Source organism: Galeopterus variegatus, unplaced genomic scaffold (genome assembly GCF_000696425.1).
Source record: "Galeopterus variegatus unplaced genomic scaffold, G_variegatus-3.0.2 Scaffold1409, whole genome shotgun sequence".
Lineage (NCBI taxonomy): Eukaryota > Metazoa > Chordata > Mammalia > Dermoptera > Cynocephalidae > Galeopterus > Galeopterus variegatus.
Genome location: NW_007727520.1, coordinates 109,710 through 131,785, shown reverse-complemented (window position 1 = coordinate 131,785; position 22,076 = coordinate 109,710). Strand labels below are relative to the sequence as shown.

General features: G+C 47.4%; 1 protein-coding gene across 1 annotated transcript in view; it reads left to right on the top strand.

Moving 5' to 3' along the window:
* Window positions 1-89: 89 nt before the first annotated feature.
* Window positions 90-22,076, top strand: part of LOC103593759 (polypeptide N-acetylgalactosaminyltransferase 10-like) — a gene marked incomplete at its 3' end in the record, with an annotated part of 122,221 nt that continues 100,234 nt past the window's right edge. The window contains exon 1 of the mRNA XM_008576817.1: window positions 90-248. Within this exon, the coding sequence (XP_008575039.1) occupies window positions 90-248 (159 nt within the window). The remainder of the gene's footprint in view (window positions 249-22,076) is intronic.

Genomic DNA, 22,076 nt, shown 5'->3' with positions numbered 1-22,076 from the left:
AGCTGCCGCCGCCGGGCGGACGGGCGGACGCGCGGAGCTGGGGGCGGCTCGGAGAGGCCGGCGGGGCGCGGCGGGGCTGACCGGCCCCGATGAGGCGGAAGGAGAAGCGGCTCCTGCAGGCGGTGGCGCTGGTACTGGCGGCCCTCGTCCTCCTGCCCAACGTGGGGCTCTGGGCGCTGTACCGCGAGCGGCAGCCCGACGGCACTCCCGGGAGATCGGGGGCGGCGGTGGCCCCGGCGGCCGGACAGGTGAGTTCAGTTGCCATGGGGTTGAGAACACCCTCTCCCCGAATTTACTTATAGCCTGAGGTTCCTTCCTTCACCTTCCCCTCTTTCTTCTCAGAGTCAGCGCCAGAGATTCTTCTTCCCTTCCCATTTTTCAGATGGTAAAATTGAGGCTCAGAGAAGGACAGGGAGTTGTCCAGAGTCCTATGCCAGTCAGAGAACTGGAGCTAGAACCCAGGACCTCAGGTGCTCAGAAAGGAGTTCTATTTCTTAGCTTATGTTACCATCCTCCTTTCTGTCCCCGTCTGGTATTCCCTGATCTCTTCCAGCATCTCTCTCTCTATTGGGGATCCTATCTGCTTCCCTGTATCCCAGGATGACTCCTTCTGCTGATAGGAATGGAGATACTAGTCCTTCTATTTGGTGTCCAAGTCTTCTCTGCTTCCACCCCACCTGCTGATCCGAGTGTTCGCTACTCAGGTCAGCCGCGCTCCTGTTCTTCCATCTGCCCAGCAAGATACCTGGGCCTCCCTTCTCTCCTCTCCTCATTTGTTCAGTCTCTCCCTTCAGCCTTATTCCTGTAGATTCCTTAGAGGAAGCAAAGATCATGTTCCTCTTGGAGCTTCAGGCCCCTAGGGGTGGAGAAGGAGGTGAACTCTTGATTCTTGAGGGACCTGCTGTCCTTGACCTCCTGGGAGTCCAGAAGGTGGAGGATCTTTTGGAGCGACCCCCAAAATATCCGAGAGGCTATTGGTGCCCACATGCCTTTTCTGTCTCTTCTGAATTTGCCCAGTCTGATTATGTGTGGTGTTCCTTGCAGCCAAAACTGAGATCTTAACTGTTTCTGCCTCCTCTGAACTCACACATATATGTTTTCTGTGTGTGTGTGTGTGTGCATGCACTTAGACTTGCAGCTCCCTGATAGCAGAAGCTTTGTCACATCACTCCTACCCTCCCAGCTCCTAGCTCAGTAGGTGCCAGTGAGCATAAGCATGCCTGAACTGTTGCATACAGTGAGGCATTTCAGGTTTTCTTATGGGACTTCCCTGGTCCCATGGGAAGTGGATAATTTGTGCATTGGGGTCAGAGTTAACTGATTGTCGGCTGGCCTCAATGGAAGGTTGACTTTTCTGAGGTTGATGGTTTTCCTTTTTCTTCCCAGTGTCAGGCTGCTGTCTAGGCAGTCTGGCATCTTGAGCACAGAGTGCTCTTTGCTACAGGGCTGACCAATTTGAGCTCTGCTTGTCACTCTGGTAATTATTGCAAACCATCCCAGAGGGTCTGGTTGATCTTTTTGGTAGATCTTACTGTTTAGGAACGAAGGGCCCCAACTTCTTTCCTAAACCCCTGGTTCAAACCCTGATAACCAACTTAGACCCTTAAATTTTCTATCCGTATGGGTTTTTCCTTCATGAAGTCTTTTTCCTCTTTTCCTACCCTTTAGGAGCATCAGGGTCAGGAGGCCAGGGTTCTATCCTCAGCTCTACCATTAACTTTCTGTGTGTGTCTCCTTGATCATCTCCCCCATCTCTCTGAGCCTTATTTCTCCATCTGTAAAATGTATTTATTGGTCCTGCTTCAGCATTCTGTGATACTATCAATGAATCAATGAAGAGTTCAATGGTTACTTTTTTTCTTTCCTGAGGCAGGAGTACCTTGTAGCATCCCTAGCGGTGGGGTCTCCATACCAGACACAGCCCCAGGTCCAGGGAGAGTGTCCTGCCCAAGTGCAAACTCTCCTTTGGAGTAGCTGTAGCCAGTTCTAAAATAGCTCTTGACATTCTGCCTCTGCCTGGAGAAAGCCCTCGTATTTCATACGCTATAGATGCCAGAGATGTCCTGATTTTCATTTTCTATAGACCCAGATGTGTAGAAAGAAGGTCGAGGTTAACTGCCAGTTTGGCCTGAGCTTTCAAAGTAAATTACTCACTTGTGCAAGAGGAGATTGATGGAGTAATGGTAGACTTTTGGGCAGAGAGAGAGGGGAGCAGCAGCTTGGTGCTGCTTGGAACCCCTAACTGAAATGGACAGAGGAGCTTATCTGGGAAGGTCTCGTTCCTGTTCATTTCTTTCCCTCTGGTATAGCATGAAGAGGAGGAGGAAGAAGTGATGGAGGGCTTTGGTAGGGTGCAGGGGCTACCAACTGATTATCCCCCTAACTGAAATGGACAGAGGAGCTTATCTGGGAAGGTCTCGTTCCTGTTCATTTCTTTCTCTCTGGTATAGCATGAAGAGGAGGAGGAAGAAGTGATGGAGGGCTTTGGTAGGGTGCAGGGGCTACCAACTGATTATTCTTGCTTTAAAGAAAATCTCTTTGCTTCCCGAGAGCTGCAGAATGGAGCTGTTTCCCCAATGCTAAGTTCCTGTAGGTGCTACAGGATTCAGCATTCATCTGCTGCCATTCAGGACACCCTGCCAAATTTCCACACAGCCCCTTTTTGTTTCACTCTCCCACAGATGCAGAGCACTGGGCTTGGCCCCCAGCCCCTTGTTTGAATATCAGCTGGCCTCAAGGGAAGAGGCTGACTTCTCAGAGTGATGGTGTTCCATTCCTCATCCCAGTGCACTGGAATGTGCATGTAATGGGTCAGGCCGCTATCTGGGAAATCTGGCATCTCAAACATACAGGGTTTTTTCGAAAGGGCTGACCAGTTCTGAGCTCAGCCTGTCACTCTTGTAATTGTTGAGAGTCATCCCAGAGCACCTTGTTTATCTTTCTGGTAGAAATAACTGCAGAGGCACTGGAAGGAAGTCTGACAGGACTTTATCCAAATGAAAAATATGTTCCTTGTGGATCCGAGAGAAGTTTCTTTGAGGGTAGCATACCCACTGGTTGAGCAGTCTTGTAACTCCTTGATTTCTCCACTGTATTGAAGAATAAAGAGTTTCAAATTGAGAGCGTTTATCATCTGCTAGAATGTAGGTCTACATAACTGTCATGGTAGCTCATCCTGTGTGTACCTCTGGAGCTGGGTAGGGCAGCTGATTTATAAAGGACACATAACGCTTCTAGGATTTCAGCATTCATCTGGTCAGACAGCTGGCTTCTCGTAAAGCTGCAAAACCAAGCAAGAAAAGCCAGTTTTGAAGCCATCTTCCTTTTAATTTGAGGGTCCCTCTCATTCCTAGCCCCAATCTGCTTAACATCTTGGTTTAATTCTACAGTCTGTTTCATATTCTATGCTTGGGAACTGGTTATTAAAAACCTATGTTAGGAAACTCCATGTAGTCCCTCTCCATTTCTGAGCTATAATCTCTTGTGAGAAATGACTTCATTGGATAATAGCATCCATGAAGTAGAAATTGGTGGGATAATGGAATACCAATGACTTTAATTTTCAAATATCAGAAGTTTTCTTATTGTGTCAGAGCTGAACTTTATTCTTAGAACATCCAGAAATCAATACATTTTTTCCCTTTCTTTAGTTTTTCTGGTGGCAGAGCCTTGGCCATTAGAAAGTTAAAGTACCATTAAAAATGCAGCCTTGGATCGATTTCTTTAATTTTCCACAGAGGGAAATCCTTTAGATTGCTAATCACTCCTCTGTCTCTATGCCTAGGTGAAATCTGATGCCACTATGGAAGGGTCGCTGATTTACCAGAGCAAATCTGGCTCCCTTCATTCTTTCTTTCATTCTGGGCTTGCTGTCTCCCAAGGAGCCCAGTTGAGGAAGGCCTGGGAACAGAGGCCTGGCTTGTCGTCCTCTCTTCTGTCCTGAACTCACTGTATGACCTCAGGAAAGTAGCTTAACCTCTGTGGGCCTTAGATTCTTCATCTATGAAGTCAGGCTTGACTTCAGAAGAGGGAAAGGCAAATGTGTATTATAGTGGTGTTTCCCCTCCCAAGGTCAGGGCAAACATTACTAATCAATCTCTTTCTCACTAAGTCCAGACTTGACCACCTCTGTCTGTTTCTCAACACTGTGCCTCAAGTGGAGTTAACGACTTGTTGAAACTCATTTGCAATGTAGGGAATAGATACTTTATTAGGACTTTTCCAACTCTAACATCCTGTGAGTTGGTTTGGAAAGGTCTGGATAGGGAAGTGTTGTTTAAACAGGCCTCCCTAACTAATTTGTGATGAGGCCACAATTTAAGGATATGTTCATATTCTAATGCCTTCTCTCAGGCTGTAGTCTAAGGATGTTGAGCCTTTAATCTATTGGCTCCAGTGACATGATAACAGATAATGAAATCAGGAATGAAAAAGCAAAGGCCCATTTAAAGATAACCATCTAGCTTGCTAATTGTATCTTGTCTACAGTCAGCTCTTACACAGAAATGGCATGAGATCTCCTCACTGAATAAAAAGCACCTCAAGGCAAATGTGGCAGCTAAATGCTCCTACCAGTATTTGCAGTGGGGTCTGTGTTTTGTGTATATCTGACTCTGCATCCCATATGTGTGTCAGAGCCGGTAAGGGAAGGACTTGAATAAGAGGCTTGCCTCTCCAGAGAACCACTGTCCTCATGCCCAGTGTAATGAAAAAAGGAGGGAACCTATACGTGTCTGAGTTCCTGTGGCCAAGAAGTGCATTGTGGCCACCCCTCCCGGAAGTGTCTTGAGGTGGGAACCACATTCTGTTCTAGCACATAGCACAAGGTTTGGCACTTGGAAGAAAGGGTGTGTTTGCTGAATGATCGAAATGTGTCAGAGCAGGCAAGGGTGCTTCTGAAGTCATCTAGTCCAGCCTTCTCATTTTGTAATTGTGGAAACTAAGACCCAGAAGAGGGGAAATCAGTTAAACAAGCTCTCATAGGGAGAAATGCAGACCAGAATCCAGTTCTTCTCCAAGTTCTCGCTCTTTTTACCTTGAAGATTTGTTCCCTTCACATACTATTATTTGATCCTTCTCTACCATTATGTCCTTCATGAGCCAAGATTATCACCCCAAGTTTTGGAGGCCAGTATTTAATGAGACCAATTATCTGGGGGAATTTACTTGGCTTTTTTGTAGATATATTTTGGTAAATTTTCTTCCCAACATTTTATAGTTTTAAAGCACATAAAGTGGGTTATGCTTTAAGGTGGCAAAGGGACCCAGCAGGGGAGAAGAGGAATTAAAAGGATGCATAGCACGTTAGTACTGTCCACGGCAGACAGAGCTAATCTGAGCCTAAGAGCCACCTCAGATTCTCTGTCAGTTGCGATTAACAATGAATTAAGCCACATGGGCTGAAATGAGTAAGGGAATGTATTGGCTCCTGTGACTGTAATTGGCTTCAGGCATAGTATAATCTAGAAGTTCGTGGTTTTGTCAGGACTCAAGCTCCTTTTCTCTGGATCTTGGTTCTGACTTTGTATGTTGGCTTTGTCCTAGACAGAGCCTCCACAGTAGCAGCTCTTTCAGACCTCATATCCACACCTAGATCCTAGAGGAGAGTCTGTCTCCTCTGGTAGCTTCTATAGAAGAGAGAGGAAGTGTCTTTCCTATAAGCTCTAGCAAGATCTCCTCAGGTCTTATTGGTCCAATTTGGATCTAATAGGAACCATTTAGGTTTGGATCTAATGCTGAACCATTCAAAGTTGTAGGATCTAATGCTGAACCATTCACAGTTGTAGGATGAGGTGTGCTGATTGACTTAACCTCCTCTGGGGCCAGGGGTGTGGTCAGACCACCCAGATCTGGGGAAGAGCAGTTTTTGAGAATAGTATCTTGGCTCCAGTGGGGAGGAAGAGAAAGATAGCTAGAAAAGAAGTCAATGAATGCCCACCCCAGAGTCCTGCTGACAGCAGCCCAGGCAGTAGTCACTCCCTAGGGGTCAGACTTGGTCCTCCTTGAGAGAAAATTTCTTTGCTACCCAGGACCTGCAGTCTGGGGCTCTGTACTCTCATCCCAGCAGCCCTGCCACCCCTTGGCTGAGGTGATTCACTGTGGGGGCCTCGGTTTCTTGCTAGGGAAAGCTTGGGTACTAATGTTTGCCAACACACAGTAGAGGGTTGAGAGGAGGAGCAGTTGAAAGCTATCTTTATTTAGTCTTACTTACAAGTTCTGCCGCTGCCTTCCTTTCCCCTCACAGCATCCCCCCACCTCCATACACACTAAAAGTCAATTCATTGAAAATTTCTCTGAAGCTGAAAAAGAACTTCCGTCTGTTCAGTGTCGACTTTTTTCCGCCTGGCCCTCTTAGCTGGAGGAGGCAGAGTGTTCATACTTTGGAAGCTAGAGGAAGCTAAACAATTCCTCTTGCTGGGGTGGGTGGGTGTGTATTTATGCATGTGTGGCTTTCCCTCCATGTGTCTCTCTTCTCTCTTATCTTTGGATGGTTCCTGTTTGCTGCCCTCTGCTGAGTAGAGATAGGAGAGGGAAGGGGAAAAAGCAGACCCATTTTTTCCTTTCCTTTCAATTTGAGAGAATTCTGAGCATGAACTGCTGAATTTTCTTTAGCTTTCTCAGGTGATGAAAGCCACAAGATAAAATGATACTAATTAGCAGAATCATGTTGATGTGGATGATAATGAGGATGATGATGTTAATAGTAATAGCAGTTACCATTTATTTAGCACTTACTCTGCTAGGCCCATTACTTGTACATCATGTTAAATACTCACAATGATGAACAGGTAGAAATGAATGTGGGAACCGAAGTTCACAGAAGCGCAGGCACTTGACTGGACAGGCACAGCCTGTAGTGGTGGAACTGGTATTGGAGCCTATGAGTCTCTGACCCAGTGCCTGAGTCTTTAACCACTCTACCCTCCTTCATATAACAGGACAAAGGACCTGTCTGCCCCCGGTTGCCCCTCCACTCTCTCCTGCGAGGGTGCTGTGGGAGCCCATGTGTCTGAGCAGAGGGGAGAGACATTTGCCCTAACACCGAACCGCTACAACAGCCAAGAAGGAGCCCTTGGTCACTTGGAGGTGGTGTGACCTTGAAGAGGAACCTCTGCCCATCCCTCCTCAGGCCCATTGGCAAAACGATTCCCAGTTCCTTCTAGTCTGAGACATTGTGGGGCAGTGTGTAGGGCTCTGGGTTTGGATCTACACTGTCTGGTTCAAGTCCCTAGGCTTGAGCAAGTCACTTGACCTTTGTGCCTAGAATTCTTGGTCTGTAAAATGGGAACAATGTTAACTGTGTTGGGGGTTCTTTTGAGGGTTGAATAAGTCACTGTGGGCAAATCCCTGAGCACATTGCTCATCATAGAACAAGGGCTCAGTAAATGTGGTTGTGCTGTTGCTGTGGGAAGGGTGGAGGGAACCAGGTGGGTGCAGCCTCTCTGATTATTGGGGATGGGAGGAAGTTATGCATACAGAGGCTGCTCTTTGTACCCCACTCCCTGACTCTTTGGAATCTGAAACAATTGTTGGGGATACCTTCTTGCTTCCCACCCTGGGAGAGAACGCAGACCCTCTGCATTCTTCTAGTTTCAGCTCATAGCCTGCACCTCCGGGAAATACCCTTTGGTTGTGCCAGTACCCAGGGGCCACTCACCAGGTAGTTCCCTGAGTCCTGATTTTCTTATCTGCCTATTTAGATCAGAGGCCCTTCCAGGGAGGGCTCTCACACCCTTCCTCCCTGACTCCTTGCCCCCAAACCTAATGAACCCCCGCTGGGGCAGCTGGAGTTGGCAGTCTCTCCTCTGGGGTCCTAAAGCCCTTTATATAAGTCTGTCATGCAGTGTAGTAATTGTTCTTAATCTGTCCAGACTGTCTGCTTCTTGCAGGCAGGAACTAACCTCTGCCTTGGTCTCTCTTGTTTGCCACAATATTTGTTGTATGACTGAGAGAACGAGTGAATGACTGAATGAATGGCATGGTTGGCACTCCATAACTGCCGGCCAAGTGCAGAAAGCTTGGCCTTGGGGAATGGTTCTTAAACTTGAGGGTACTCCAGAATCCCCAGGGAGCCTGTTAACCATGGAGACTCCAGGGCCCACACACAATAAGCATGATTGGGCAGGTCTGGGGTGGGCCAAGGATCACACGCTTAACAAATCCTATTGAGGGTCCCACAGGGATGCTCTTCTCTCCACCCACATCCAAGGAAACAGACCTCTCCTTCCCCAGGGGCCCACTCCTCTCTCCCCAGGGTGCTTCAGGACTTGCTTATGAACTTCTATTCCTGGGGAGTGTGTTTATCTGCAGCTTCTTGAGTTGCCAGTCAGCACCAGCAGGGGAGCTCTGTAGTGCCTGTTAGTAACAGCACCACATCAGATGCAAGCTGATCTGGCTTAAAGGCCAGGATCTGGTATGGGCGGTGCACTTTGGAATCCCACTGCCGTGGCTGCAAGGACTGGCTGGGGCTCTAGAACTTGGTTTTCCTCTGGTGCCTATAGTCTGCTGCCCTTTCGGGATAGGTGCTCTGCCTTCCTGTCATTGGAGCAAGAGTGAGGTGCCTGTAAGCAGATGAGGGACTAGACTAGGGGTCTCTAGGAATGGGTAGCATTATGGAGACCCAGTGAACCTCTCCTTGTACTGGAGAGAGGAGTGTAGAATTGGAAAACAGCCTGACCTGATTACCAGGTGCAGCTCCATTACGTGCAGCTCCATGCCTGACCTCTGGGTCTTTAGCCTCCTTCTCCTAAAATGAGCATAGTCATCACTACTGAACAGTGTTATGGTGGTGATTAAATTAAAGATGAGAAAATTAAGGTGTAGAGAGGTCATGTAACATATCCAGGGCCACACAGCTAGGAAGTGATGGAAACAGAGTTCCTCTGGCCTCCACCAGCCACTGACCACAGATCTTGGCTGAGTCCATGAGTTTGCCCCCTCTCCCTGGGACAGGAGGAGCCCACAGTGGGAGGTTATCGCAGAGAACCCCGGGAGCCTGGTTCTTGGATGTGTTGTTGGCTCTGGAAAGCTCTCCTTTAGCTGAATGCCCAGGCGGCAGTGCCAGGTCAGGGATTACAGCAGGTCCCACGTGCCTCCTGGAAGCTGCACTTAGGCAGCCTCCCAAGAGCCCAGTTCGCCAGGGTTGTGTGTGTTTGTATGGGTCTCCCCTGTGAGTCACAAATGTCAACCTCCTCTGAGAGGCAGGCTGCTGAGCAGAGGGGACTGGCAGGAGTTTCTGGAGGAAGGGAGTCTCTTCACGGGAACAGGTTGGAAACATCTGGTGGGGGTGTGTGTGTGTGTGAAAATTACTTCCTGCTGCTAAAGTACATTGTATGTTCTCAGCTGAAAACTGTTATTTTTTGCATGTTTCCCCCTGAGTATTGATCAAAGTCAGCTGCTGACAGTTAAAATGTGTATGTATGTGTGTATCTATGTGCGAAATAGCCAGCTTCTAAATTTGGCATCTACCTTTAAGGAAAACTTAGTGATTCTGTCCTTGGAGTGCCAGGGTCTATAGGTTGGATTCCTGGTTATTTTATCGATAATAAACTGTAATAGCTGTTTCCTTCAGAGAGCTTTTTTTTAAAAGTTAATTTATTTGATCTTTAAATATATATACTTTTAAAAACCTTAACATGTATACTTAAACGGAGGTTATAAACCTGTGGGCCAGATAGAGTTCAGAGACATTTTGTGTGGCTCACCAGCACCCTGCCCCCTCTAGACAGGTCCCAGCTCTCAGTTGGCCGCAGCCCGTGCCACACTTTGTGGTTTCAAAACTGGCCTTTTGTGGTTTCAAACCTGTGGTTTCAAACCACATAAGTGGCCTGGCCTCAGGAGATATTTGCGTTTGGGAGCCCTGCTTTCTAATCTACAAGCTTCCATAGCCTTTTTTCCAATTTGCTCTCTTTATCTCATGGAGCAGGCAGGGCACGACTTATGGTCCCCGTTTTACAGATGAGAAAACTGAGGTTCAAAGAGCATAAGTGACACGACTAGTCGAAAAACCAATAAGTCAAGGTTAATCTTTCCAAGATTAATGCACTTTTCAGAAAAAAACAACAACAAAAGATGATTACTTGGAAATATGAATATATAAACCTTGAGCTCTTGAACAGGGTCACTTAAGTTTATATTCAGGTAATTCCTGCTTTATCTCAGCCCAGGAAACCATTTACCTTGCTTTTCTCTTTCTGTAGGTATCTGAATTTGAGGTCCACCCTGTCTAATAAAGTTTGTTCCAGCTGTATCAGGGGCTGCCATAGGTTTGTTAGCAGTGATGCCCACTTTTACAGAATCCACTTTTCTTCTGCCTTATGCTTCTTAGCATGTCAGGAAATCCCAGAATGTGTGTTTCTGTTATTGGGGGAGTGTTAGGATCCTGCAGAATGAGAGCAAAGATGGCTTTCCAAGCAGAAATGGCACATGCTATGTTCCCTTGTATGAGAGGACTTTAAAGTCATCCAGGGTTATTTCTGGAAAGAGGGAGCCTGTGTGAGAGCAGTTTGGGGCCCCACATAGCTAACTGGGTGAGGAAGTTATGACAATGGCAGCTACCCATGTCTCTGTGTACAGGGTCCTTTGCCAGGGCAGGAGTGACGCAGCTCTGCCTGCCATTCAGAAGCTTTCCCTTGGAGTTTCCAGAGGGCTCCTGGTGTGGCAGTGGGGCACAGGGTGTGGGGCACAGGTAGGTGTGGCGGCCAGTCCTGGACTCAGATTTAGCTTTGTCTTTGAGTCCTGGCTCCATAACAATAACAATGGCAGTCATTAATTTACTGAGCTCTTACTGCATGCCATGCACTGTGCCCATCTCATTTTCTCAGTGCTATAACTTGGGGGGTGAGTGCTCTTACTGTTGTCATTTTATAGATGGGAAAACTGAGGCTCAGGAAGCTTATACAGCTTCCCAGGCCAGCATAGGAAATAAGAGGTTAGATTCAAACTCAGATCTTTGACTCTCAAACTTGTGCTCTTAGCTACCACGTTTTACTGACTCCTCTGGGCTCATGTAACCTCTCTTGGCCTCCATTTCCTCACCCATAAAGTGGGAAGTACACCTTCTGGCCTGCTAACAGAGTACAGATAAGTGGACTTGTCAGTTTTCCCATCCACAACTCTTCTTGCCACCCCTGCCTTGAGGCTGTTTTCACACATTGTGCTATGGTGTGAGTTGTCTTTCCCAATGGAGTGGGGCCGCTCTGCTTGTGGGGACAGGGTCTCCCAGCAGAGCCACCTCTGTGGGCCTGGGGTGCACCTCCCCCACCCCACCCTTCTCCAGCCTGGCTCCCCTGGTAGAGGAGAGGCAGCTGAGGGCTCCTGCCGCCTAGGCCCTGCCGGGGAACAATGAGGCACATTAAGAAAGCTGCCAGGTGCCAAGCCAGAAGTATTAAAGGGACATTTGATTAATTTTAACCCTAATTGCCAGGCTTTTACTCTTTTTTTCTCTGTAGCAGTTAAGTAGGGGAAAAAGCCCTGGTGTGGATTTCCTCATGGGCTCTTTGACTTTGGGTGTGAGTACACCTCTTCCACATTCTCCTCTTCTCAGCCCTCCCCTCTCTCTATCTCTGTGTGTGTCTCTCCCTCCACCTCCCCCCGGCCCACCACCACTCCAGTTGTCTCTATGCTGTGTGTGTCTCTCAGCAAGTATAATAAGGGATGAGACTAAAGAAATCATAAGCCTGCCACTGTGGAAGCCGTAATTTCAAGAGATTATGTCTTTCATCTTGTCCAGTCTCCCTTAACCTTATCCCTGCCTAATGTCCAGCATCTTTGGCTTGAACACCCCCAGTGATGGGGAACTCACTCCCTACAGTTCAGCAGAGTCCTAGGTTATCTGCTGTGGCTCAGGGTGACTTAGAGGATTTCTGGAATGCCCTCCACCCATCTTTTCAGGCTCCCCTCAAATCTTTCCTTTTCCAGAAAGCCTTCCATGATCTTTCCAGTTAGAAATAATCTCTGTTGGGCCGGCCCGGTGGCGCACTCGGTAGAGTGCAGCACTTGGGAGCGCAGTGGCGCTCCTGCCGAGGGTTCGGATCCCATATAGAGACCGGTCCACTCACTGGTTGAGTGCGGTGCGGACGCGACACCGAGGGTTGCGATCCCGTTGCCGGTCGCGGTAAGGGCGCGACACCAAGGGTTGCGATCCCATTACTGGTCACGAAAAAAGACAAAAAGGAAAAAAAAAAAGAAATAATCTCTGTCTCTTGGAAATGCTTATAGAACTTAATTTCTACAACTTTAGTGGTGTGAATGTTACAGTACTGTGTTTTGCCATTTCCCTAGGCAGAGGGAGGTAATGTTGAAGGAGCCTTTCCCACAGGACAGCCCCTGGGTGAGGCTCCAGTTAGAAAGAAGGGATCCCAGAGAGCTGTCAGGTCCATTCTGAAACTCGGCCAGTATGTTTTACGTGATCTTTTAGTCCAGAGACTATTTTAGGCTTTGTGGGCTACACGGTGTCTGCCACAACCACTCAGCTCTATTGCCGTAGTGTGAAAGTGGCCATAGTCACTGAATAGATGAATGAGTGTGCTGTGTTCCAGTAAAATCTATTTGTAAAAGCAGGCAGCAGGCTGGATTTGGTGGGCTGTGGTTTCCAATCCTTGTTCTAGAAGAAGATGAAGTCCTGGGTTGTGAGCCAGGAGCCTGACCCCTCAGGTAGGAGCCACCTTGAGTTGCTGTGTAACCTCTGGGGTGGATTCCATCTTGGCAGGGCCTCAGTTTCTTCATATGTAAGTTGTGTTAATTAGGAGATGAGTTCTAAGAGTATCCCAGCTTTTGATATACTCCATGAAGCCCTGAGTTCTCCTCTGGGTCTGACACATCCTTTCTATTGGACTCCACCTCTGAAACAGATCCCAACTCAGTCCATTTCCTTCTGCCTTCCCACTAGCCCATCCTGTCTCACCTGGATTTCTGTCCCCACCTTCTGGCTGTTCTCCACGCCTCCACCCTGAAACCAGTGCATTTGTTACTTACAGCCAGATTGCATTTACAAGCATAAGTCAGAAGTTCCCATTCCTTTTATAAAATTCTTCAGGGATTTTCCATGACTGCCCTGAAAATACGGTACAAACTCCTGCCTTGTCTGGTTGCTGCCTACCTCTCCAAATTTATCCGGTTCCCCTTTTCCCCATTGCACCCCAACCACATTGGCCTTTTGATACATCAGACATGTTCCTACCTCAGGACCTTTGCACAGGGTCCTGCCTGGAATGCTTTTCCTAAAGACTGTTGCATGATTGGTTCCTGCTCATCTTTTAGGTCTCGCCTCCAGTGTCACCTCCTCAGAGTGGCCTTCCTTGAACCTGCTATCTGAAGTACCTCTTCCCTATTCACTCTGCAACATGTCTAACTGTGAATTATCCACCTAGGAACTTAGCACTATCTAGAATTACCTCGCTAATTCATTTAGTTTTTTATTTCTCTGCTCTAGTGGATACTAAGTACCATGAGGGTGGGGACAGAAACCATTCGTCTGTCTCATTTACTACTGTATCCATAGTGCTGACACATGGTAGGTGCTCAGTAAGTATTTGTTGAATGAATGAACGAATGAGTGAGTGAGTGAGTGAATGCCTGTGTCCGCAAGTACCCATCCAGGTAGGACTCTGACTCTCTGACTGCTCCAGGTTACTTCTTGCCACCCTCCTTCCCCTGCCCCATCCATGTTTCATTCCAACATCATTCCGTTCTTGCTGTTGGGAGAAATTGCATGCTTTCATCCTAAGGGAGCAGGGGAAGAAATACTTTTTTATCCCCTGTTGAGATCAGAGGGCCTCAAAAGCATTAGCTCCCTAGAACAACAGTGAGAGGACTGTTGGCCAGAGCTTTGAGGGGAAACTTTCTCACTCTTATTCTCAGATCTTTCCATCAGAACTAGTTCCTGCCCTCAGTCCACACGACTTCGTTGGTGGTATCTCTGGATGAGGATCCATTTAATTCTCTCCCTCCAGACAGTCTGTAGAATATGAATTAAGTAGGTTATCTGGAATTATATTTTTTCCCTTGGTTCTTAGGAGTGTGGACCCCTGCTTACTTCTTTTGGGGAGAGGTGTGTGCTGAAGGTGGGGTTTAATGTCCCTTCAGTCCAGAGGGGCTCTCTTAAGGAGATGGGCTGCTGGCTAATGCTCCAGTCTTTCCCCAGGGCCACAGCTGCCATTAAGTGGATAAATGGACTCTTATGGGGTGAATTGTGTCTCTAAAAAAGACATGCTAAAGTCCTAAGCCCCAGTACCTCAGAATGTGACCTTATTTGGAAATAAGGTTGTTACCATTGTAACTAGTTAAGATAAAGTCATGTTGGAGTACGGTGGGCCCTTAATCCTCTATGACTGACGGGTGTCCTTATAAGAAGAGGAGAAGAGACACAGACACAGAGAGGGAAGCTGGCCTTGCTAAGATGGGTGCAGAAGACTGGACTGATGCCATAAGCAAAGGAACATCTGGGGCTACCAGAAGCTGGAAGAGACAAGGACTCTTCCTCCCCTAGAGGATGGAGGGAGGATGGCCCTGCCAACACCTTGACTTTGAATTTGTAGCCTCGAGGACTAGGACATGATAAATTGTTGTGGTTGTGAGCCACTCAGTTTGTGGTACTTTGTTATGGCAGCCCTAGGAAACTAATACATGGGCTATTTTCCATCTTCTAATCAGATTGTATGCATGAGTGTTTGTATGTTGCGTTTGTGGGGAGGTGGATAAAACCCCTTTGAAAAGCAGGGATAATTGTCTTAATCTTTTCCAGCTACTTCCATTCCTTTTTAATTCATGGAAAAGATCCTCTCTTCCTATGGAGGATTAGCATATTTTACTGCACGTATGTATTCTTTAACTAAAGCCACTCTCCTTATTAAGAGATCAACCTCTTTTTTTAAAAGAACTCATCCATTAGCCTTGAGTACCAGTGAATAAACACATGGTACATACTGACTTTTACTTAACCGTATCATCTCTCCTTTTGTTCTGAGTTTCAACCACATTGACTTCAACAATTTATTTTTGCTCTGGGTTCCAACTAAATTGATTTGGGGGATTACTACTGATAGATACAAAAAGCAGTAGCTGCCTTTAGAGAGCTCCTAGTTTAAAAGGGGGACATAGTCAAGTTCAGAGTGATGTAGCATGTGAGGCAGAACATAATTAGTACTGTGGGAGGGGATCTACCAAGTGCTGTAGGTGCCAAGAAGAGGAGAGCACAGGAAGGACTTCTGAGTGGTGGTGATTTTTAAGGTGGTCCTGAGGAAGGTTAAGACTTTAGCAAAGTGTACATAATAGGACTGGGGCCTTTTAGGTAGCAGAAAGGTGGGAACCTGTTCCGAGAACAGAGAGCAAGCCAGAGTCACTGAAACTTCAAATGTCTGTTAGAGAGTAAGTGGAGAGGTGGGTGAGGGCCGGATCACAGGGCTCTGATTGCTAGGCTGGGGAGGCCAACTTGAGCAGGCAGGGAAGCCATGGCTAGTTTTGAGCAGAGGATGACTTGATGAGAGGTATGCCTCAAAAAAGTAATGTGGCAATGCAAGAGGCAATGGTGACAGGGAGAACAGTGTGGAAGCTAATGGGGTGGAGGGAGAATGAATTCATTCAGTCATCCACTGTGTTCTGCTGTGATCCAGACACTGTGAGACCACCAGGATGTGTAGCTTGCAGCCTCTGAGCTTAAGACATTCGTAGTAGTAACTGCTGTCACAGGCTGTTTTTATCAGGCACAGGGTTAAGCACTTTGCATACATCATCATTCTTAGTCCTCACAGCAACCCAATAGCATATGCATTATAATTATTCCCATTCCATAGATGAGGGGCATAGGGGGTGAAATGTTTCATCCAAGGTCACACAGCTGATCACTGACGGAGCTATGATTGGCCCACAGAGTTCTGAGCCTTAAGCACTTCCCTTGGCTCCACAAACCAAACAGGTCAAGTCAGAATACAGTGGGATCTCTCTGTAGTAGCTGTAGATACAGGATTATATGTGAGCACATAGGAGAGCCAGTGTACCCAGATGGGCACGGTGGGTGGAGCAGGAAAGGCTTCCTAAAGGAAAGACTCTTGGCCTATGTCTTTAAAAGGGAGTGGGATGGCTTAACTGGGCAGGGAAAGGCTGGGGGTGGGGTGGGGAGTGGAGGGATTCCAGGCAGAGGAGACAGCACAGTCAGAAGTCCAGAGGGAAACAGCATGGGGTGTGCAGGGTCTCCCAAGTTCAGTGTTGCTAGCCCCTAAAAAGTAAAGCCAGGAGTAGTGCTGGGAGAGGCTGAAACGCAGGTGGGGCCAGGTTCATGGAGTGAACTCTATCCTGTGGTTCCCAGGAGCATAAAGGGTGTTGGGCAAAGAAGTCATGTGGCCAGATTTGCTTTCTTGTGGGTCCTGGAGTTCAAGAGTTGAAAGAGATCCAGGAGGCCATTTTGTCAGCCAATGTCAGGTGTCTGCCCCCAGATTAGGCAAGGCAGAGGGGCTCTGAGGACAGGGCTCAAGAGGCCGGGTTACTGCAAGCACAGGATCTGACCCAGAAGCCTCAGCCTGCTGTGTAGCCGGCATTTGGGTCTGTGGTTCTACCTCATTTATGACATCATTTGTCCAGCAATTTCTGAGTGAATACTGAGTGTACCCCAGGCTGGTTCTGTGCTAAGCACTTAACATTCCAAGAGGAAAGTACATGGTCTTTGCCCTTGAGGACCAGCTGGACCACTAGACAGATAATTCCAGGGCACTGGAATGCATGCAATCGGTGGTATGAGCACAGGCCTGACAGCAGGTGAGAGAGACACACTAGCCTTCCAACTAGCTCCCCTGCCACCTCTACTGCCACCTCACTCTTGTTCCCAGGTTTATAATGCCACAGGTTTGCGTGGGTTTAAATCCCAGCTCTGGCCTTTACTAGCTGTGTGGCTTTGGGAAAGTTCCTTAATCTGTTTGCTTTCTCATTTCCTCCTTTTAAAAAATTATTTATTTATTTATTTATTTATTTATTTTTTTATATTCTAAGATGTTGTTGCAGAGCAGTTGAGGGGAGGGGAGAGGGTGGGAGGATGAAGGGCAGGGGGCATGGTTGAGGCTGGTGGCACCCCCCTCATTCCAGCAGGGGAGCCCAGGAGACTTCTGGCAGTGATTCAGTTGTGGCTGGACTGGATGTGGACTTCAGGGGATGTGACTAAGGCTCTCAGGCCTCCCTCCAGCCCACCCCCCCCCAACCCTGGAAGCCCAGGGTGCTTCTGGCAGTGGCTCAGTCATTCCTGGGCTGGGTGTGGATGTCAGGAGAGTGAGGCTGAGGCCCTCAGCATCCCCCATCCAGCTTGGGAGCCTGGGGTGCTTCCACCGGCATCTTGGTGGTCATTGCTATGCTGGGTGCAGAAGTCAGGGGGGGCAAAGCTGAGGCCCTCAGTCCTCCCCCAACTCTGACTTAAGAGCTCAGGGGACTTCCAGCTCTCCTAGATATTATAGTTGTTCTTTGGTGGTATTAGATGTTTACTGTTTAATATCAAACTTTGTCTCTGATCTGTGGAATTTTTGTTTTTTCTTTCAGTTCTGTGTTAGTTGGATTATTTGCTATTCCCACCACTTAAACTGCACTGGAACTAATTTGTTGTCCTTTGTTTACTTCTAAAATGGGGGAACTTCCTAAGGGAACCAGAACTTGAGCCTCCTGGTTGAGCTACATTGCTGCTTTGCTGCTGATTCTCTGGGGAAGGCTTTTTGTGTAGCTCAGGTTTTAATTTTTAATCTTGTGAGTACTTCTAGGTCTTGTGAGGTCCAATACACCTGGGTTGTGTGGAAACTCAGGTCTGGGCCTGAGTCTTTTCAGCTAACTGCACCTCCTGCAGTTCTGTATTCCTCGTCTTGTGAGGTCCAATACACCTGGGTTGTGTGGAAACTCAGGTCTGGGCCTGAGTCTTTTCAGCTAACTGCACCTCCTGCAGTTCTGTATTCCTCACCAGTCTCCACTGAGTGGGCCTGTGCTGATTGGAGGGCAGATCAGCTGTCCATGCTGTGCCCATGTTCCCCTGGTGGGCCCATCTCCCCCACCCCCCGTACTGCAAACACTTCCCATGGGACGGGCCATGTGATGACTCACTGGCCTGTGAGTGGCTCCTTTTTTCAGTTGTCTGTGGCCCCTCACTCTTATGTGAGTTCATGGGAAACCTGTTAGTGGTCTTACTGATCTGGGGGCCACCAAAGCCGTCTTCTCCCCTGCAGCCTCCAAGCAACTTCATACTAAGGGCACAGCTGTGGATTTTGCCAGCTCTTGCTCTGTGTGCTCAACCAGGGCCAGCCTTGAAATGATGGGGGCTCAAAATGGTGGGAGCAGTCCTTTCTTTCTCTCATCGTGGCTTCTCCTGCCTTCATGAACTCTGTAGGTCTCTCCTCCTCTTCCCCTGAGCTCTAGCAGCCCCAGCTTGGTAGTCGTTGCTTTTTAATAGTTGTAAATTGGTTGACTGTGGGAGAGGGTGATGCTGGGGACCGTCTTTTCCGCCATCTTGATCAGAAGTCTCTCTGCAAACATTTTTCATTTCCTCCTTTTTAATGAGGGTGTGATAACAGTACCTGCTTCATAGGATAGTTATCAGGATTAAATTAGTTCACAACACAAAGCCCTCGGAACAGTGCCTGACATTTAATAAGTGGTACATAGATGCCATTATTATTTCAGGTCTGGAATCTCTTAGCCTAAACTCCTAGGCACATTTTAGGATTCAGAATATTAGTCAGGGTTCAATCAGGAGAGAGAGACCACACAGTAATTTGAACACAGGAAGTTTAATGTAAAGAATTATTAACTATAATAGGAGATTGGCGTAATGAAGGAGGACTGAAGAAGGAAGAAGGATTGACTAGTAAAAAGAGCTCTGAAGAGTACAGTAGTAGCAGATATAGGAGCACCCACCACCTCCAGGGCTGAAATAAACTGCCCAAGGAAGACTCCCTCCACCCCAGGCTGAGATCCTGTCTTCGTTGGAGAGGGCACAGCGATGCTTCCTGAGTGGCAGACAAGTCACTGTGGAGCTACACCAGCAAAAATTTCTGGAAATCCTCCTGCTAGGGTGCTGGGGAAGGAAATTCATAGTGAAGTGTCTCAGGGAAGGCATTTCACTGCAAAACCACCCAAGAGAATGGGTTCTAGGGGGCTGCTGGGGGCTTCTGGGTGCTGTACACTGTAGGAGCCGAGCAATGTAAAAGCTCCACACTTGACATCGGCTGGACATGGAGAAGCTGTGCATGTTGCAGGAGCCTAGCACCATGCCAGAGAAACCACCAATGCTGCCTGCCTGGTGAACACACCAGAACCAGGGTGGAAAAAACCCTTCCTCCTGCAGTGTCTGTCCAGCGTCTTCTACTGACCACTGTTAACATCATATTAGCTGGCAATAAGTTGATAACTGGCTGTCTTGGTCAGTTTGGGCTACTGTAAAAGAATACTGTAGACTGGTAGACTGGGTGGCTTAAATAACAAACATTTCTGTGTATTTCTCATAGTATTGGAGGCTGGATGTCTGAGATCGGGGCACCAGCATGGTCAGGTTCTTGGCCCTATTCCTGGTTTATAGATAGCCACTTTTTTGCTGTATCCTCATGTGGCAGGAAGCAGAGAGCAAGAGAGAACTGTGGTGTCTCTTCTTATAGGGGCACAAATCCCATTCATGAGGGCTCCACCATCATGACCTAGCTACCTCCCAAAGGTTCCACCTCCTAATACTATCACATTGGGGGTTGGGATTTGAACATATGATTTTGGGGGGTGGGGGGGAACACAAACATTCAGTCTATAACACCAGAACAAGGGTCTTTCTGATTAAAAATGTTAACAACAATACATGTATTGTATTATGTAATAGCCCTGGGGGAGTCTACAGTAGCTCTCCATAATGAAACACATTTTTTGTGTGTGTGGCAAACATATATTCACACTAAGTGGATAAATAAAGACTATAAATAGCCTCATGTCTATTCAGGTCAGGCTTTGTCACTAAATGAGTTATAAAAAATATGTTATTAAAAAAAGCTTTTTGGATTTTGGAATTGAGGCTAAGGGATGGTTGACCTGTATTATTTTCAATGTCTTTCTCCATGCAGCAGTTGAAGTGATCTTTTGGAAATGTAAATTATGCCACTGGCTCTCCTGGGAAACCATCACTGGCTTCTGTTGTAGGAAAAAAACTAAACTTCACTCCAGCCCCCCACCCCACACTGCCCTCCCCTACCTTTGCCCTCCAGCCACACAGACTTTGAATGAGCCTGGGTCCTGCTGCAACAGAACCTTTCACACGTTGTTCCCACTGCATAGAATGGTCTTCCAGTTATCCCACCACACACACACACACTCACACTCACACACACACATAATTTGCTTGGCTAACACTGCCTCACCCTTCAGATCTCAGCTCAGGTGTCCCCACCTCAGGAAAACTTTCTGACCCCTTCCCCTCTAGCCCTAACCCCACTCAGGGCTTTTTTTTTAAAAGCATATGTCTTAGTTTGTGATTACACAAATTTATAATTAGTGTGATTATTTGATTAATATGTCTCCCTGTTAAACTGTAAGTGACAAGAGGGCTCACTCCCATGGCTGTTGGCAGAAGGCCTCAGTTCCTCAGCACATGGACCTTTCCATGAGGAACCTTGAGTGACCTTATAGCATGGCAACTCACTTTCCCCAGATCAAGCTATGCAAGAGAGAGAGAGCGCACATGCAGGAAGCCCACAATTCTTTCTGTGACCTAGTATCCAAAGTTGTACATCGTCACTGACATTTTATTCTATTAGAAGTGAGTCAAAAAGTTCAGCCTACACATAAGGAGAGAATTTGGCTCCCTGTCTTGAAGGGAGGACTGTGAAAAAATTTGTGAACATTTTGAAACTACCACAGTTCCTGAAGGCCAACTGTGTGTGTGACACTATAAGTTTACACCTGCTTAGGGAAGTAAGACATGCTCCGAAATTGGTCATAAGAACTAAGATGTCCTGTGGTAGACTGCTTGACAGAGTTCTGAGAAAGGAGAAATCAGAATGGATGGTGGCAAAGCAGAGCTCTTGGGAGGAGCTGACACCTGCCTTCATGGATGAGCAGCTTTTCTCTTGGTTCTTGACCCTGATAATTGACATTGTCATACAAAGATAATGAATAATAATGGTGGCATTTGAGCATTTTCACTGTGCCAGGCAGGACTGCCTTGTAGCACATCGTGTGTGAATAGCATCCCTTGGAATTGTGCAGGGACCCCCTCCTGATGCTAAGTACTTATGTTAATCTCTTTTAATACTTTGAAGGGCCTTATGGGGTCACTGTCATTACCCTCACTTTACAGATAACAAAAGTAATGCTTAGAGAAATTACTTTCACAAGATGGCACAGCTAGTAAGTGGCAGAGTGTCTAAGACCACAGGCCCCAGAGTCAAACCTGTAGGTTTAAATTCCAACTCCTCTACATTAGGGCCTTAGAGCCTTGATCAATGACTTTAACTTTCCTGTGCCTCAGTTTCCTCATCTGTATTATGCATATAAAGCTGTTTAATGTTCTCAGTACAGTGCCTGGCATGTGGTGAGCATTAGCTAATATTGCTGTTATCTGCTCAGAGTCAAACACAGCTGTGCTGTCCTTGAGTTCTTCCCATTAGTTTGTTTAATGGGTTGAGGTGAGAGAAGCAAGTGGTAATGACAGCCACCCTCTCTTCATATGTAAGGATTAAGAATGGGGAAGGAAAAACAACTTGTCCAGCTTCAACATGCCAGTAGGTCTTAAATTCCTGATTCTGCCATTCCCAGTTTCTCTCTGTTTTATTCCATGAAGATGTGAATGCTTTCAGGGATGCCTGCCCATTCCCTCCACTGTGTAGGCCCAGATAGAGGCTGAGCCGGATTTTAAGGAGCTGAACTTGAGTTGGCATCTTTCTTTGGAAGGGCTTTCCCTGCTGGGGAGCAAGGAGCACTGGCCAGGAAATGTCAGTCAAAATATGTGTGTGCTGTGTGTTATTGAGCCAATTATTAAACCTTTCTGGGCCCCAGGGACCTTCAGGAAGGGTTTGGCAACCCCCCCCCCCCCCCCCCCCCCCCCCCCCCCCCCCAAAAGAACGGGGGGGGGGGGGGGG